The sequence below is a fragment of the Diaphorina citri genome, unplaced genomic scaffold (assembly GCF_000475195.1).
Source record: "Diaphorina citri unplaced genomic scaffold, Diaci psyllid genome assembly version 1.1 scaffold926, whole genome shotgun sequence".
In the NCBI taxonomy this organism is placed as follows: domain Eukaryota; kingdom Metazoa; phylum Arthropoda; class Insecta; order Hemiptera; family Psyllidae; genus Diaphorina; species Diaphorina citri.
This window is the reverse complement of record NW_007378357.1, coordinates 49129-68939: the sequence shown is the minus strand read 5'-3', so window position 1 is coordinate 68939 and position 19811 is coordinate 49129. Positions and strand designations below refer to the sequence as shown.

Genomic DNA, 19811 nt, shown 5'->3' with positions numbered 1-19811 from the left:
GTTAATGACGCAGTGAAATTTGGACCTTCTACCTTCCTAATTCGCTCTCACTTCCCAGTAAAACCTATCTGTCTTCACAACCCACCTGTATTTAATATAATTCCTTTGCATCATCCATCATGACCTATAGGTACCTACTTTTCGAAATTGAATGTCAATAAGAAATTGCACCTCCACCTGTCAGTGGTGTGGTTAATGACGCAGTGAAATTTGGACCTTCTACCTTCCTAATTCGCTCTCACTTCCCAGTAAAACCTATCTGTCTTCACGGGGTGGGGCTGAGGGTGTCCGAATTGGACGTCACCAAGTTCACACCCGACCCAAATTTTAGTCAGGTAACAAAGAAAATACGGGGGCGGGGCTCAGGGTGTCCAAAATGGACGTCACCAAGTTCACACCCGACCCAAATTTTAGTCAGGTAATCTACCACGAGTTCACTCTCGATCATGTTTTTATCAACACCGTCCACAAGCCGGAGAGAACTCGGGTAGAAAAAGGTCAACGGGCGTGAATTTGTTACCTCCCGTCCAAAATTAAAGCAATCTCTCGTAATATTTCAGGTAAGAACAACACCGTCCACAAGCCGGAGTGAACTCGGGTAGAAAAAGGTCAACGGGCGTGAATTTGTTACCTCCCGTCCAAAATTAAAGCAATCTCTCGTAATATTTCAGGTAAGAAAGTCGAGAAGGAGAAATCCTCCAACTGGTTCACACGGCGCCATCTTCCCATGTCCAACAAAACCTCCACCTCCGATAATCAAGTAGTAGTCACTATGACTGATGAGAAACCGCGCACCTCCATCTTGAAAAGCAGCAAAACAATAGACAAAACGATAACGGCGCTTACTGGCGGCGAAACGGGAAAGAAACCGGCGTCCATCTTGAAATCGGAAAAGTCCGTTGATAAGAAGGACACGCCTAAGCACAAGGTAAAGGTACTGTCAATGTCATTTCTTTGTTTAGCCCGGGGTCACACTTCAAGGTTAATGCCATTAATTAATCAAACCAATCAGATTAATCAAACCGACTGGACTTAATTTTGCCTCAAAGTGTGGATCCGGGCATTAGAAATATTACCTAAGTTAGTATCTACCTATCAGCCTGACTTTGAAGTGCAAAAAAAAAAAAAAAAAAAAAAAAACAAAACATATATACAGTTCGTAGACGCCCACCTTCTAGGCAGTGTCATAGAGGGCTTCCTAAACAAGAAAACCACGGAGACAACCAGTGGCGGCGCTTCAGGCACTGGAGGGGAGGTCAAAACCAAGAGCTCGAAATCTGATCCCGAAGCCGCCACTGGCAAGGAAGAGACAGCCTCTAGCTCCCTTGTATCGACACTGAAGGATTTGTTTGTCAAATAAACGACAGGCTAAAAATTGGACGGGGAGTTATTAGTTATTGTGTGATATTAATGTGTAGGTGCTCTGAAAGGATATTCATATTCCTGTAAAAACTCCAGGTACATTCCTGTAAGGAATGTGATATTGTATAGGTCATTAAAGACATTTCTATTGGGCAAGGGTTTGGATGACAGGCTAAACATTGAAAGGAAAGTTGTGTGATATTAATGTGTAGGTGCTCTGAAAGGATATTCCTGTAAAAACTCCAGGTACATTCCTGTAAGGAATGTGATATTGTATAGGTCATTAAAGACATTTCTATTGGGCAAGGGTTTGAAGTAGTAGTTACAATTGTGACCAAAGTTCGTTTATAAATTCTGTGAATCTATGAGATAGCGAGATAGGTACCTAAGAGAAATACTTATAAGAAGGGCAGGAGTTTTGGTTATGACTTTATAACTGAGTATTGTGAAAAAGAACATGAAATGTTATTTTGTGCCAAATTTTGGTTGAAAAGTGCAGCAATGCAAGTTATTTGAAGGGGGGTTTCCAAGTGTACCTAAGAGAAATACTTATAAGAAGGGCAGGAGTTTTGGTTATGACTTTATAACTGAGTATTGTGAAAAAGAACATGAAAACACACCCTTCCTGGTAAAATTAGCCTTGAGGCAGGTCCCGTGTGTAATTTAAATGACGCATGAGAAGGGATTACAAAGTGGACGGAATAGTCCATCTACACACAGGCAAATTATTGAGCCTCTGCGTCAAGTGCACACCTCTTTCTCTACAAATGCACATCGCACTAATTGCAGTTCATTAATCAGTGGTCACCAAACCATGCGCCCCCCTAGCCCGCTCCTCAATCAGGAATGCAGGACAGAGTTGAAAAACTACACAGCTACACACCCTTCCTGGTAAAATTAGCCTTGAGGCAGGTCCCGTGTGTAATTTAAATGACGCATGAGAAGGGATTACAAAGTGGACGGAAGGAGAGGAAAACAAGGAGGAGGGAAATGGGAAACAGGGGAGAATAGATCAGTTGCACTTACTTGGGTGGTGTTTCAAAGTCATAGAGCAGGAAAAATGAGGACCAACCGAATTTTTCTTTTTCTTCTACGACTTCTAGATCCCGAGATAAATCGATTTAAGGAGGAGGGAAATGGGAAACAGGGGAGAATTTGGAGCAGTGGCGGTTTCTCCTAAGGTTCATTGGTTCATTGAACCCCCAAAGGAAGCCAAAAAGCGAAAAAAATAAAAATGAATTTCATTTACATATTTTGTTCATATTTCTATAATGCATATTATTAATTTCTTTGTAATAAAAAAATATTCAACTAAAACGGGTAAATTAATGTAGGGTCCTAATAACTGTAATATTAAGCCAAACGAAGGGTTAAATGACATCAACATTCCGGGTTCTAAAGAGTTAGCACGGGTACGATTCCTTGCAGGGGTGGGCTAAAATCGACTTTAGATTAGAAGTAACGGATCCATTACAAACAACACTTAATGAGCTATCACCTTTACTTAGAAATGGGTTATTTCAATCTTCTTTCAATGGGTTATTTGTAATGGATTACAATTGCATTATTTGCAACATCATTCCTAGCCAAGATTTTTAGAGAAAGAGGGGAAGTGCCGTAAGAGTCCATGTGAGACGAATGTGAAAAACCACACATTTCCCCTCATCCCTTGTTTCACAATATCAGAATTATAACCTCAATTGAAACATGATTTTTTTAGTTCTTTATTTTGTTTGTTTTGTTTTGACGGACAATTTTTTTCAGTTACACTTTACAGTTATTCAGTTTCGGTTTTTCGGTTAGTATAGTAGGCTTAGTAGATAACAGTTTAATTTCAAATTTGCGAGTTTTGTGTAATTATACCTTCTAAATAACAATGTCTTTGTTAATTAAAACTGATCAAATTCCTACCTACTTCTGACTAAAAAGTGAAAATCTTGGGTTGATGATTATTATCTTTTAGATAATTAGATAGTGAAGTGCAAGTGTCAAGTTCCAGTGAAGTCATCAAAGTGCTATAATCTATGGATAATTTACCTCCATATTCTTTTTTATGATATAAAACCTGTGAGTAGGTACTTACCTACTGCCTACTTATAATAGCATAATAAATAATAATATACCTAGTTTATTGAAGTCGGTAGACATAGGTACCAGTACCAGGGGCTAGAATTTTAAATTAGGAATAGGAAGGTACCTACCTACATACCTACTGATTTTTTTTTTTTTAATACCTATACATTCCCATTTAGAATGTTACAATTTACAACAGTTTACTTATTACTTAAACAACATTATTCCACAAGTATACACAAAAAGAAGGGTACTTGTCTCCTAAATAAACCTAACTTGATTATATGATGGGTGTACCTTATCCAGAGATAACTCTTGGTTTTAACACATTTAGTTCAAGGTGTAACATGTCTCAAGCTTGAGGGAGGGAAAAAGCTGCACTGTTCTGGGATATGTTACACCAAAATCTGCACCAAACGCTGGACTACTGTGTCGAGCGCTTATTTGCTGGTACCTATTGTACTCATTGTTCCCTAACTTTATCCCTCCATGATCATGATCCTCGCGAAGAAGTTACTCTTTTGAGGATTAAAAATTCCCCCTCTGCTCATTTGAACCTTCTGAAAATTCAGCATAAAATTCCAACACGCTAAAAATTTCTACTCAACTTTCGACTGTGGAATTTCTTCCATTTTGTTGATGAAATTTCGTTAATATTTCTGTATTATCTGTGAACCCGAAGAGGAATGTCGAGAGTTTCCAAGGGGGGAGGGGCAGGGATATAGCCTGGATATCTCCATGCTTCCAGACGGTAATCTAGGTTCAAGTGGTCAAGAGTACGACTCTCAACCTGGAGGTGCTGGGATCGAATCCTTGCCAGGGCGGAAATTTTCTGACAGAAATTTCCAGTTCCTGGATAGGCATGGTTGTAAAAAAATGTGCCTTGAAGTAATGCGAAAGCGGTAAAGTAATGCGAAACATCATATTACTATAGTTGCAATGAAATTAAGGGAAATCGCACAAAAAAGGAGATCCTACGCTGCCGCGACACTGTCTTGGCTAAGTAGAAGCACAAAACATGACTGAAAGATGAGAGATGGAAAGGAAAGAGAAGACGCACCAAGAACATACCTAGATGTCAGTTGTGGGGAAACTGAGAAAACATTGGAAACCTGATAAGCCTAAATAGAGTCAGGAAAGGTGAAATAGAAGCGGAAAAGAAAACATAAGGGAAAGACACAAGAAAGGAAGAAGTAGACACTAGATTTAGAAAGGATATAGAAGAAGGTGAAGAAGAACAAGGAGAAAGAGGAAGAAGAAGAAGAAGAAAGAAAAGAAAACATAAGGGAAAGAGACAAGAAAGGAAGAAGTAGACACTAGATTTAGAAAGGATATAGAAGAAGGTGGAGAAGAACAAGGAGGAGGAAGAAGAAGAAGAAGAAGAAGAAGAAGAAGAAGAAAGAAAAGAAAAAGAAGACGAGGTTGAGAAGGAAATCCTATTCATCTATCATGGTATAGGTCGACGTAGAAAAGAAAACATAAGGGAAAGAGACAAGAAAGGAAGAAGTAGACACTAGATTTAGAAAGGATATAGAAGAAGGTGGAGAAGAACAAGAAGGAGGAGGAAGAAGAAGAAGAAGAAAGAAAAGAAAAAGAAGACGAGGTTGAGAAGGAAATCCTATTCATCTATCATAGTATAGGTCGACGTATGGTAATATTGGTAATAGAAAAAGCGCATGGGGGGAGAGGGGGGCATTGTTATGACGTAACTCAGTTCGGTCCAACAGTTTTGACATCTCCATGCTTCCAGACGGTAAGCTAGGTTCAACTTTGATCCCACCTCTGTGGCTGAGTGGTCAAGAGCACGACTCTCAACCTGGAGGTGCTGGGATCGAATCCTTGCCAGGGCGGAAATTTTCGGACAGAAATTTCCAGTTCCTGGATAGGCATGGATGTAAAAAAATGTGCCTTGAAGTAATGCGAAAGCGGTAAAGTAATGCGAAACATCAGTAACTCAGTTACTTAATCTGTATCGAAGGAAACTTTCTATCCATTCAATAGAAAATTCACAAGGGAGATATTTTTAGGGAGGAGGAAGAGAAGAAAAGGTTAGCGGGGGAATGAAAGAGAGATGTTGGAAGAGCGAAATTGTTCGTAAACTTACGTCTCCTTTGAAGAAGAGACAATTAAGAAAATCTCTTGTTGTAAAGATCATTTTTGAAACAGATTAAGCTCTGTGAGGGCGTACTTACTATTTATTAAGTCTTAAGTCAAACTACAAAGAATATCCACCAGCATGGTGTAGTTGGTGGATGCCATACAATATCTCCACTCGACCGAAAGATTTCGTACAGAGTTTTCTCAGACGCTAATCTGAGAAAACTCTGTACGAAATGGAAATTTTTAGCCTTAGTTTTTTTTTTTTTTTTTTTTTTTTTTTTTTTTTGTGTGAAATCGGAAAAGTCCGTTGATAAGAAGGACACGCCTAAGCACAAGGTAAAGGTACTGTCAATGTCATTTCTTTGTTTAGCCCGGGGTCACACTTCAAGGTTAATGCCATTAATTAATCAAACCAATCAGATTAATCAAACCGACTGGACTTAATTTTGCCTCAAAGTGTGGATCCGGGCATTAGAAATATTACCTAAGTTAGTATCTACCTATCAGCCTGACTTTGAAGTGCAAAAAAAAAAAAAAAAAAAAAAAAAAACAAAACATATATACAGTTCATGGTCTGCTCTGAACTTTTGCTCTGAGATTCTATAACACTTATAACTCGGTCAATTTCGAAACTGGAGGTATGGTCAGCACAATTCTAATTCCTTTAATGATCTGTCTGTCCTGTCCTAGGTTGCCTGGAACAAAGCCTGCGGGTCCATGGTAGACGCCCACCTTCTAGGCAGTGTCATAGAGGGCTTCCTAAACAAGAAAACCACGGAGACAACCAGTGGCGGCGCTTCAGGCACTGGAGGGGAGGTCAAAACCAAGAGCTCGAAATCTGATCCCGAAGCCGCCACTGGCAAGGAAGAGACAGCCTCTAGCTCCCTTGTATCGACACTGAAGGATTTGTTTGTCAAATAGATGACAGGCTAAACATTGAAAGGAAAGTTGTGTGATATTAATGTGTAGGTGCTCTGAAAGGATATTCCTGTAAAAACTCCAGGTACATTCCTGTAAGGAATGTGATATTGTATAGGTCATTAAAGACATTTCTATTGGGCAAGGGTTTGAAGTAGTAGTTACAATTGTGACCAAAGTTCGTTTATAAATTCTGTGAATCTATGAGATAGGTACCTAAGAGAAATACTTATAAGAAGGGCAGGAGTTTTGGTTATGACTTTATAACTGAGTATTGTGAAAAAGAACATGAAATGTTATTTTGTGCCAAATTTTGGTTGAAAAGTGCAGCAATGCAAGTTATTTGAAGGGGGGTTTCCAAGTATAATTTTACTCACAGTAAAATAATTTTCGCAGAGGATTTTGTAATTTGGAACACAAAATTTAGGAGAAAAAAAAAGTCATTGTCTGTCTCATGATGAACCCTCAATTTCATCTAATCTAGGTTGTTTTCTTTCTCATTTTTGTGATTCCCTTTTTCTTTTTTATTTCCTCTCCTTTTACTTATTAATATCTGCCATTAAATTTGTAAGTATCCAAAAGAAAAGGCAAGTAAGGTACCACCAACTGAATACTTACCCACTTATTCTTACTTAAAGCTGTTGGATACTTTTCAGATCCTTATTTCAAAAGGTTTCAGTTTACAAACAATATGACCCAAACTTGCATTGTGACAGATCATTTTATTTTTTTCTTCAATTTTAACTGAGTATTGTGAAAAAGAACATGAAATGTTATTTTGTGCCAAATTTTGGTTGAAAAGTGCAGCAATGCAAGTTATTTGAAGGGGGGTTTCCAAGTATAATTTTACTCACAGTAAAATAATTTTTGCAGAGGATTTTGTAATTTGGAACACAAAATTTAGGAGTATAATTTTACTCACAGTAAAATAATTTTCGCAGAGGATTTTGTAATTTGGAACACAAAATTTAGGAGATATAATTTTACTCACAGTAAAATAATTTTCGCAGAGGATTTTGTAATTTGGAACACAAAATTTAGGAGAAAAAAAAAGTCATTGTCTGAATGTCTGTCTCATGATGAAACCTCAATTTCATCTAATCTAGGTTGTTTTCTTTCTCATTTTTGTGATTCCCTTTTTCTTTTTTATTTCCTCTCCTTTTACTTATTAATATCTGCCATTAAATTTGTAAGTATCCAAAAGAAAAGGCAAGTAAGGTACCACCAACTGAATACTTACCCACTTATTCTTACCTATAGCTGTTGGATACTTTTCAGATCCTTATTTCAAAAGGTTTCAGTTTACAAACACTATGACCCAAACTTGCATTGTGACAGATCATTTTATTTTTTTCTTCAATTTCGCCAGTAGGTAGATATTTATTGATTCCCAATTGATACATTTTTATTACTCTGATCATAATATTTGTTTTGTGTTGTTTTACTAAGTACTTATATTATTATCCTCCTTCAATAATAAATTAATAAAAATATGTTTAAAAAACATTAGATTTTGTTTTCCATAATTCTCTTATCCTGTTTTCATTGTTTCACTATTTAGAGTATTTAGATTTTTCAGAACAAAATGCCTACAACAGGGTAAGATCCTTGATTAATTTACTTAATTAAATGAATTTTCATGTTTTTTCCTCTTGATTTGCCCAGAAAAACATCTGAAATTAGATTTATTTGATTATTTTTGTTGAATTCTTGAATTTTATCAAATTTTGTTAATTTTGGTGCTTTTGAGGTTATAGTTGAAAACTCAACAGCTGAGGTTATCGAAATGTATTTTGAAAAAGCGCCTTCAAATAAGTGAATACAACATGCCATGTAATGTAGGACTAGCAACCTATGTCCCTGATTTGTCAGTTGTTCCTAGGTCAGGGTCTACAATCTTGTTAGAGTGTTTGTTAACCTCTGAGAAAGTTTGCTTGGAAACTTTGCCAAAGAGGCCTAAACTGTCTCCGACCTTTCTCAAATGTTGAAAAACACTTCAAAACGTAGACTAGGGTGTAAAGATCACTTGACTAATTATTCAAGTGATATCTGAAAGCTGAACCTTTGGAAGTGTAAGTTAACATTAGGTGTTCAGTGTGCCTTTGAAACATCTCATCTTACCTGTTCAAAGAGTTCCAGAAACTGAATGTAGAAAACACCAAATAAACAGGGTAAGATCCTTGATTAATTTACTTAATTAAATGAATTTTCATGTTTTTTCCTCTTGATTTGCCCAGAAAAACATCTGAAATTAGATTTATTTGATTATTTTTGTTGAATTCTTGAATTTTATCAAATTTTGTTAATTTTGGTGCTTTTGAGGTTATAGTTGAAAACTCAACAGCTGAGGTTATCGAAATGTATTTTGAAAAAGCGCCTTCAAATAAGTGAATACAACATGCCATGTATTATGGAAATAATTGTACTGCGTGATGCATCACTACTTAATAGGCGTTCTATAGCTATTAGTTTCTGTTGAATGCACCACTTCCAATTTTAAATCTTTCAAATAATGGAATATTGATCTATTGATGTTAAACAACGGTATGCCTGGTGGGTATTTAGATGAGTGACAGTCTGAGGAAGAACTAGAAGGAGAACAAGAGCAGAGGGTGGATAACAGAGGGAAAATGAGAAAAAGAAGAAGAGGAGGAGAAAGAGGAGCGGAACGAAGGAGAAAACGAGGTAATTGTCTCCTAAATAAACCTAACTTGATTATATGATGGGTGTACCTTATCCAGAGATAACTCTTGGTTTTAACACATTTCACATAGGTACCTATGTACTTTTTTTCTTCCAAATTCCAACTCATGGGTACCTACATGCAAAATGTTATTTCTACCTAATATAGGTTAGAGCTACCTAATATAGGCTGGTAGGTAATGATTTAATTTTTGGTAACTATGATTTTATTTCCAGACCCAAGAGTTCCTGCTACATATCAACCCAAGTCTATGCCTTGGTATCCAATATACATGATGTAAACTGATTCACTTCTTCTAAACACTTAAGACTTTGCTTTGGATTACTCTTGTAACATTTCAACACTTTCTCTTTCATATCTACACAAGGGTTTGCACGTTTCTCCTTGGAGACATGTGGCAGGATCACTTCAACTTCCCGTAGAGTTCTTTCATATTCTTTGTTCATTAGATCAGTTACCTTATCATTGGCAGCATTAATGCTTTTCACCTTGTTCTCCCAGTACTTGTTGTTCTCATCTATAGCACTGTGAAGATGTTTCTGAATATCTAGTGACGAGATGTATTGAGTGTTGCCAGCCAGAGCACTTGACGGAATATTATAGTTGACAGGTTTGCTTTGTTCAGTTTTCTTCTCTGGTTTAGTGTTGCTACTTGAATCACTTGTTTGCAAACCTTTAGTCAGTCTATCTGCTACCGCCTTGGAAACTTGGATCGTTGAAAGGTCATCATTGTCAATGGTGACTGTGTGTGTGTTGCTTTGAGAACTGCCCATTGGAAAATGATTAGGGTTTTCCCCCAAGATGGTGAGTAGTGCAGTCTGAAACATAAGAATAAATAAACTAAATACCTAGTATAATAGTAACAAAAGAAGTACAGCTAAGTACTTCTAGATCCCGAGATAAATCGATTAAAAAAATGCCGGTAAATCGTGAACTTTGACGTCACGGCATACGCTCCCGTAGATGATGACGTCACATCAAATGTCCCGAGCAAAGCTCCCTCGCAGGCAACGCATTAATGTGTTTGTGCGCATACATTTTTGCGCAGTTCTTTCTGCTTTTCTCCTAACGCGCTTGCATCTATTTACTTACCCACCCACTCAGTATTGTAATGCATAAGTAAACGTACCTGAAAACAAGGATTGTTTGATACCTAATATAGGAAGTTGTTTTCCAGTTCCCAGAGAAAAAATAACAAACGGGGATAATAACCCTAACCTACTAAGATGCTGGGACAACAGCCTCAATCCAGAATGTTTGGCAAATCTACTTCCAATGGGTGGTGACCAGTGTTTTTCATCAAACATCAGTTTCTGAAATTCCTTCAAATAATGAAATGTGAGGGTTTTGAGTGATACCTCAACAAGCTGCAAATGTAGGACTAGCAACCTATGTCCCTGATTTGTCAGTTGTTCCTAGGTCAGGGTCTACAATCTTGTTAGTGTTTGTTAACCTCTTAGAAAGTGTGCTTGGAAACTTTGCCAAAGAAGCCTAAACTGTCTCCGACCTTTCTCAAATGTTGAAAAACACTTCAAAACGTAGACTAGGGTGTAAAGATCACTTGACTAATTATTCAAGTGATAGCTGAAAGCTGAACCTTTGGAAGTGTAAGTTAACATTAGGTGTTCAGTGTGCCTTTGAAACATCTCATCTTACCATGGAGCAGTGTCCTAAGGTTCATTGGTTCATTGAACCCCCAAAGGAAGCCAAAAAGCGAAAAAAATAAAAATGAATTTCATTTACATACCTATTTTGTTCATATTTCTATAATGCATATTATTAATTTCTTTGTAATAAAAAAAATATTCAACTAAAACGGGTAAATTAATGTAGGGTAAGTGTAGGGATCGGGTAAAGGTAATACAGAATCTGGCAACATTGTAAGATGTGGTGACCGCCGGTGTATAATGCACAATACATAAATATCATTAGAGAGTGCATAGGTATAGAACTCCTACTTGTTATACCCCCCTTGCCCATCTAGCCAAGATTTTTAGAGAAAGAGGGGAAGTGCCGTAAGAGTCCATGTGAGACGAATGTGAAAAACCACACATTTCCCCTCATCCCTTGTTTCACAATATCGGAATTATAACCTCAATTGAAACATGATTTTTTTTAGTTCTTTAATTTGTTTGTTTTGTTTTGACGGACAATTTTTTTTCAGTTACAGTTAAGTACACTTTACAGTTAATCAGTTAAGTTTCGGTTTTTCGGTTAGTATAGTAGGCTTAGTAGGTAACAGTTTAATTTCAAATTTGCGAGTTTTGTGTAATTATACCTTCTAAATAACAATGTCGTTTGTTAATTAAAACTGATGATCAAATACCTACCTACTTCTGACTAAAAAGTGAAAATCTTGGGTTAATGATTATTATCTTTTAGATAATTAGATAGTGAAGTGCAAGTGTCAAGTTCCAGTGAAGTCATCAAAGTGCTATAATCTATGGATCCTCCATATTATTCTTTTTTATGACATAAAACCTGTGAGTAGGTACTTACCTACTGCCTACTTATAATAGCATAATAATATACCTAGTTTATTGAAGTCGGTAGACATAGGTACCAGGGGTAGAATTTTAAATTAGGAAGGTACCATCATTACCTACTGATTTTTTTTTTTTTTTTAATATACATTCCCATTTAGAATGTTACAATTTACAACAGTTTACTTATTATTTATTTAATCAACCTTTCAATTTAAATGTAGAGGGCCTCTCTCTTGATAAATTTATGAACTGGTAGATTCTGTAGGTAGTAAGTAGGTAAGTGCTCTGCTCATGTTCATTTTTTTCTCTTTTTTTTTATAAAGAAAAAAGTTGTTTATAGTTAAAATGAATACAGTGCAACATTTAATAGATCATAAAATTTCAACCCTTGCTCTAAATGAGAAACTTGAAATAAAAAGGCTGGGGAGACCAACAATGGAATCATAGGGTGAGTTATTTACCTAATCATAATTTATTTTCATTTTTCGTGTGCATGTTTCATTTTTCATGTTCCTCTTCCTCTACTTTCTCTAACAACCTACTTACCTATTGAAGTTAGATAGGGTACCTATATATGAGGATAACACACAGACCTACTTTCATCTAGGACAAAAATTTGAATACAACCTACTTACCTATTGAAGTTAGATAGGGTACCTATATATGAGGATAACACACAGACCTACTTTCATCTAGGACAAAAATTTGAACCCCCACCACTGATTTGGAGGAGGAAGAGGAATCACCTTACGAGTATAATCTGTCGATTTCATCCAGGGTTGTATTGAGGGTAGGGCCGAAGGTCCCCAACCTTTAGCTTATTTTTGCTCCTAACTGAGGCTATAATGATATCTGAATCTAATGACTCATTAGATTTTGTAAAAAACTACAACATGAGGAACTTTATGAATGAAAAAATGTGAACACCTTTCTAATAACTTTTTTCAACACAGATCACAAAAGTAGGTAAAAAATAAAATAAAAGACAAGATATTGGAAGATATCTGCAGAGAGAAGGAAAAGAAAATACAGGTTTAGTTAGACGTAATTTACGTGAAAGACATCCATGTGGAGAAAAAACTAAGAGAAGAGAAGAAGCATTAGATAGAATGGAAGAAGGACAAAAATATTGGAAGATATCTGCAGAGAGAAGGAAAAGAAAATACAGGTTTAGTTAGACGTAATTTACGTGAAAGACATCCATGTGGAGAAAATAAATAAAACTAAAAGAAGAGAAGAAGCATTAGATAGAATGGAAGAAGGACAAAAAAAAAGGAGAAGAGAAAAAGGAGAAAGGGAAAGGGGAAAAATAAAATGAGAAAGAAAGATAAAACGAGAGAGTAAAATGAGGAAGATGAGGAGGAGGAGGAGGAGGAGGAGAAGGAGACGAACAAGGAATCATACACAAATCTCATAAAAAAGAAGTCGAACACAAACATTTCTAAATACGTAGAGAGACAGTTCCTCGGATACCTATACACAAAGCATACAAACAAAATATGGAGAAAGGAATCATACACAAATCTCATAAAAAAGAAGTCGAACACAAACATTTCTAAATACGTAGAGAGACAGTTCCTCGGATACCTATACACTAGTATACACAAAGCATGCAAACAAAATATGGAGAGTAAAAAGAAAAGTCGAAAAGTTGAATTTTAATGATTTGGCACAGAGAGTCAAACCACTTCAGGGCATCATTATGAATCTTTTCTCGTAGTGAAAAGTGAGTGGCGTCTTTTTTTTTGCTTTCAGAAAGTCTGTTGGGATTTTCCATTTTTTCGTTTTTCTCTCTCTTTTGAAATAATTTCGGTGCTCTTTCGGGTCGGTTTATCTCTCATTATTCATTGTATGGCTTTTTTTCTGATTCTTACCTCTTTTTAAATAATTTCGGTGCTCTTTCGGGTCGGTTTATCTCTCATTATTCATTGTATGGCTTTTTTTCTGATTCTTACCTACCTATGCGTTGAGTTGAGTGTTTAGGGTTATGATGAATATTCGGGGGGTATAAACTGTAAAATACCTGTCTCAGCCTAAGGACCTCATATGGCCTTCGGGCCTATATGATGAAACATTCTAGTAAATTTTATAACGATTATTATCTACGTAGGTACCTCTAAGTACCTAATGTAAATAGGTAATGGAACTCATGGGATTAGGGTATGTACTTATGCAGGTAAGTACCTAGGTATCCATATTTGCATAGTTATTATGATGGCTACTTTTGACGTTTTTAAACCCAATTAGGTTCACATCTGAATACCTGTCTCAGCCTAAGGACCTCATATGGCCTTCGGGCCTATATGATGAAACATTCTAGTAAATTTTATAACGATTATTATCTACATAGGTACCCCTTGGTTTTCTTTGGTTCATCAAACAAACCCTTCAAAATGTTGAATAGTTTGGGAGCTACATAATTATACAACTCCAATTACTTAATTCTTTTTATGCAAGTATCCAACCTTATATAGGTAGGTAGGTACTTGTCCTTTTACAAAGCAATGAATGGTGCCTTTTATGTACGTTAGAATATGTACCTAGAAGATCTATTTTCCTATCTCTATATCTATTTTTCTTTCCACTCCTTATTCTTACCTACCTATGTGTTGAGTGTTTAGGGTTATGATGAATATTCGGGGGGTATAAACTGTAAAATACCTGTCTCAGCCTAAGGATCTCATATGGCCTTCGGGCCTATATGATGAAACATTCTAGTAATTTTTATAACGATTAATATCTACGTAGGTACCTCTACCAAATGTAAATAGGTAATGGAACTCATGGGATTAGGGTATGTACTTATGCAGGTAAGTACCTAGGTATCCATATTTGTTATTATGATGGCTCAGTTATTATGATGGCTACTTTTGACGTTTTTAAAACCAATTAGGTTCACATCTGCATTATTTACAGCCATCGAATTCTCATAAAGAAGTTGTTCAAACCTAGTTTTCTTTGGTTCATCAAACAAACCCTTCAAAATGTTGAATAGTTTGGGAGCTACATAATTATAGATTATACAACTCCAATTACTTAATTCTTTCTATGCAAGTATCCAACCTTAGGTAGGTACTTGTCCTTTTACAAAGCAATGAATGGTGCCTTTTATTTACTTTAGAATATGTACCTACCTAGAAGATCTATTTTCCTATCTCTATATCTATTTTTCTTTCCACTCTTCTCGTTTTCTTTTCATCTCCAGTTTCTTCCTCATCTACAACCTATCCATTTTCTTTCTCCATGTCCTCTCCTCAATTTCTACTCGTCCACTATCCCCTTTGTCTCTTCCACCGTCCTATCCACTCCTCTTTTTCTTTGTACACCATATTTTCTCTCGTCATTATGGAGGAGACTCAAAGTTTCTTTTTCTTTTTTACTTTTTTTCACTATTTTTTTTTTCTTTTTCTTTAATGAGAGGATCTGAGGATGTTTGTTACTCTAGTCATCTAGTGTTTTGTGTATTTTTACAATTTGGTTGGATAACTTTATTTCACTCGGGTAGGTATAATGCAGAAAATAGGGCAGAAGTGTTTCAAGTATACAACTTTCAGTGGCGAAGAGAAGTCGTTTTGAGGAAGAATTCGAATAGAAACGGGCTCCAAGGATATTTTTATTTTTATTTATTATCATTTTTCTCAAGTGCTTATATTAAGATTACCACCTATCTACTTCTTTTTTTCTTCGTTTATTTATTTATTTTTATTATTATTATTTTTTTACTAATATTAAACCAAAATTAAAAGCGAAAAGAGAACGGAGGCAAATTAAGAGATAATTCCGTCTCTTCCACCGTCCTATCCACTCCTCTTTTTCTTTGTACACCATATTTTCTCTCGTCATTATGGAGGAGACTCAAAGTTTCTTTTTTACTTTTTTTCACAATTTTTTTTTCTTTCTTTTTCTTTAATGAGAGGATCTGAGGATGTTTGTTACTCTAGTCATTAAGAAGAGATTTTTCTTTTGATAAAATGAAAATAATGTGAATAATTACGATTGTCTTGGGCGCGGATTAATTTTATTCCTTTCAATAAATGTAGAGGGAGGATGGAAGGGGGTTCAGATAGGAGGGATTGAGGGGGATTTAAATGAGAGGGGATTTATCAAACGTCGAGATTTATGCAATTCAAAATTGAAAAGTCAAAAGGCCCTGTACACGTTTTGCATGGAACTATTAAGGCCTGTTTCACACGTCTACCGTTTTCATTCAGTTCGTTTTCGGTAAATTTCTGTCCGAATTAAAACTTGATTCTCGTTTCACACCTATCGGATTGGGCTGAAAACGAATCAATAACGGACCCAACTGATGAACTGAATGAAAATCGTCTACGTGTGAAACTAGCCTAAAGTATGGGCCGGGCGGCGCGGCGCTGGCGCTTTGAACTCTTGGCGTTCGTTCGCCATGCTTGATTAAAAATTGATAGGTACCTACGAAAAAAGTTCAAAACCACTTGCTTCCTCTTCTTTTTATATTACATTCTTAAGGTCCTAAACCTCAAGAGCTGGGGGATTTCCTACTGGGGTTCTTCTGGGTTCAAGTCCGTCCCTGATGTACTTTTATCCCTCTCTCTCTCCCAGGTATCTCTGGTATTTACCTTCTCTTTCTCCTTCTTCTTCATCGATCGTTCTTATCCTACCTACCATTTACCAGTATTTCATAACATAGATATACGATAGTCCTATACTATACTTTATTTTATACCTAAGTTTTTTCTTCTGCTTCTTCTTCTTCCTCTTCTTCTACTTCTGCTTCTTCTTCTTCTTCTTCTTCTTCTTCTTCTGCTTCTTCTTCTGCTTCTTCTTCTCCTTCTCCTTCTCTTCCTCATTCTTCTTCTACTCCTTTTTCTTCTGCCTTTTTTTCACCACTATATTTCGATTTTGCTTTATTTGGTATTCCGAGCTCAATTTTCAGACACCGCATCAAACCAAGCCAATTTCGCCGCACCAGGCAAGAAAAAAAATCCTGAAAAGCCTAGTCGTGCGTTTTAAAAAGAATGAAAAGTTTCCATCCCTCTATGCGACTAGCTTTTTCTTTTCCCCTCTTTCTCTTTCTTACTCCATTCTTCTCTCTTTTACACCATCTCCTTCTCACTCCCTCTCTCTTTTTATCCCTTTTCTAGGTTCTTCTCTTCTTTCTCTCCTTCCCTCCCTCCATTTCTCTCGTCTCGAGAGAGCTAGAGAGAGAGAGAGAAAGAGAGATATGACAAAAGAGACACAACTGGAGGGAAATTGAAGAAGAGGAGGAAGCAGGGAAGACGAAAATAGGGAGTAAAAGGGAGAGAGAAAGAGAGAGAGAAAAAGAGAGAGGAAAAGAGAGGAAAAGAGAGAGAGAGAGGAAGAGAGAGAGAGAGAGAGAGAGGAAAAGAGAGAGAGAAATAGGAATGAATAATGGTTGTAAATACGAGCCGAAAGGAAAAGCCAACTTATAAGAGTACTCGTATTTTTTTTGGGGGGGGGAGAGGGGGACTGCTTGGTTTGGGCCACCTTGAAGCGCCCGAGCCCGGGGGGCATATGGGATCAGATGAACCCCCCTGTAACCGAACCTGAACGGAAAAAGCAAAAAAGATTGAAAAGTAGGTATAAAGAAATGGAAATGGCAAGATGGAAAGAACGTGGAAGATTTTCTCTGTTTACTTTCACTTTTTCTTCCGTTCTTAGAGCAAATAATCAAACAGAGTGGCTTTCGAATGGGAGGATTCGGGGTTCGATGTAGGGAGAAGATTGGCAATTTTATTGGTATTTGCTCGTGGGCTTTCCAGAAGGTTTTTTGATTTCTCAGTTGGAAATTAACTTTATGCTAATTGTTGTTGATTTATTTATTTCAATCATCGTTATTACTTCCTCTTTGCCATTATTATATATTTCTTTTTCTCCTCCTTATTTGGCTCCTTCTTTTTCTAGTTCACCTTATCCTCCTTTTCAACCTTCTTCTTCTTCTTCCCTCTTCCTGCATCTTCTCCCTCTCCTCTTTTTCATTCTTCTTCCAAGTCTCTGCGTGTGTATTATTCTTCTTTCTTCTCTCCCCGTCTTCTTGTTTCCATCTCTCTGTCTTCTATTCTTCCATCTTGCTGTCTTTCTATTCTCATTCTATCATTCGGAACTTCACAGTGGAACGTGTCTTGTAAGCGAAATACATACTGTTTGACCTTTCCAGAAACCGTTTGGGTGGAAATGTACCTACTAACAGTATACTACCTAGAGAGATATTGGAAAAATCCTACAATGCTGCAGTGAGCACCAAAGTTGTGACATAATAACACAAAGAAACTGCATTTACTTACATTACATTTACATTTATTTTCAATTACTTGGGGCTTACAAAATAATAAGTTCTGGGTTTCGAAACCGAGTAATTGCGTTATGTTTGAAACGAAACATTTTTGTACATAACTGAATAAATACTTTATTTTATGTATTTTTTATCGAGAAATCGATTGGTGATATTTTGAAACACGTAATACTCAGTTAAAAAGTTTCGGGTTCAAAACCCGAGAAATACCTGATTTTTTTAATTAATTTTTTTGAGGGGGGCTTCACGTCTCTTTAACTTCAGAGATTCTTCGAGACGGGGGTTTTACCCTCCCAACTACTCACCAAACATAACGCAATTACTCGGTTTTGAACCCAGAACTTTTTAACTGTAAGCCCCAAGTAATTGAAAATATTACCAATCGATTTCTCGTGAAAAAATACATAAAATAGAGTATCCAATTGTACACAAATGTTGAGTTTCAAACATAACACATTTCTCGGATTTCGAACCCTTAACTTTTTAACTGTAAGTCCCAGGTGTATGAAATCACCATCAGTGAATTCCTCAGATAAAAATACATGAGTTAACATATTTGGTTTAACTAAAATACTTAATGGGGACTTTTGAGACAAGAAAAACTGTTTTTACATGTATTTTTCCTATGGCGCACATTAAAAGTGGACACACTGTATAGTAAAGCGTATATATGTATAGCTCTATATAATACATGTATATAGCTTTATTTTATAGTATACATCAACTATACTGGGTAATGGACCCTGCGAAATGATCAAACAAAGTGAGGTCTAATAGAGGAAACTGTAATTGCAAAGGTCTTATCGTCCCGAAAGAAAAGAGAGAATTAAGATAGGATAGGAGAAATCAGCCGTTCTGAGAAAGAAACTTATGTGTGTGGGATAAAATCTACTCTGGCGGGAATCGAACCCGCGATAAAGCAGATGTGCTACCCTCCAAGCTAACAAGGTTGGCTGTATTTGGCGTTATAAGCCTTTTTTTGTCAGTTTGTCCCATATTTGGGTGGTCACTCACAAACTAAATATGTAGAAGCAAATAAGACTGCTCTGAAAATCTAGAATCAAGAAACTATGCCTACCCTCCCCTTATGACCCCATCACCACATCACCATAGTCCCCACTTTTACGTAAAAATCTGACAACCCGAATTTACCCACCTACCTGATAGGGAACAAACTTTTGTTCGTTGCGTGCACAGAAAAAAAGGCAATCGTATTCCCTTATGTACGAACAACCTCAATTTTGGGACAACCAGATAAGGGAACGAAAGAAAATTAACATAGGAAATTGAATTGTTCTTCCCAATAGATTCGGAAAATTGGGAGAAAAAAAAGGGAAAGTTTCCAAAATAAGAAGGTATAAGAAAGAAAATTTTAGGCAGCAGGTAAACCAGATTTTGTTTTCTCTTTTTTTTCTATTATTTTTCTTCTTCTCCTTCCTCCTTCTTCTTCTTTTCTTCTTCCTCCTTCTTCTTCTTCTTTTTCTTCCTCTTTCTTCTTCTTTTTCTTCTTCCTCTTTCTTCTTCTTTTTCTTCTTCCTCCTTCTTCTTCTTCTTTTTCTTCTGCTCCTTCTTCTTTTTCGTCTTCTTCCTCTCCTTTTTCTCAGGATGTTCACCTATTGGAGGTGCACCTTGTGTTGAATGCGGTTTTCATATCTATTTATGAGTGTCGTGGCTTCTTCTAAAATGGGAGGCGTTTGGCAGGCAGATATAAAAAATAAAAGAAAATTAGAAAAATGCCTCATTCATTTCTCTCTTTTTTTTTCTCTCTTTCTCCCTCTACCTCTTTCTTTCTACCCCTAATCCCCTACCTCCCTACGTATTGTACATTTCTACTTTTTTATTAATATTACATACCTACACATAAAGACAGTCTATTCCC

The 19811-nt window shown here is 36.5% G+C and overlaps 2 protein-coding genes across 2 annotated transcripts in view; one reads left to right on the top strand and one right to left on the bottom strand.

The window, feature by feature from the left end:
- The window catches only part of LOC103513110, a 72458-nt gene extending 65653 nt beyond the window's left edge, over window positions 1–6805 (top strand). Inside the window, exons 7-9 of the mRNA XM_026826400.1 lie at window positions 250–335; window positions 635–934; window positions 6226–6805. Coding sequence (XP_026682201.1) covers window positions 250–335; window positions 635–934; window positions 6226–6456 — 617 coding nt within the window. The 3' untranslated portion in view covers window positions 6457–6805. The remainder of the gene's footprint in view (window positions 1–249; window positions 336–634; window positions 935–6225) is intronic.
- Window positions 6806–9405: 2600 nt separating this feature from the next.
- LOC113469007 overlaps window positions 9406–19811 on the bottom strand; it is a 26102-nt gene continuing 15696 nt past the window's right edge. Inside the window, exon 4 of the mRNA XM_026826399.1 lies at window positions 9406–9975. Within this exon, the coding sequence (XP_026682200.1) occupies window positions 9406–9975 (570 nt within the window). The remainder of the gene's footprint in view (window positions 9976–19811) is intronic.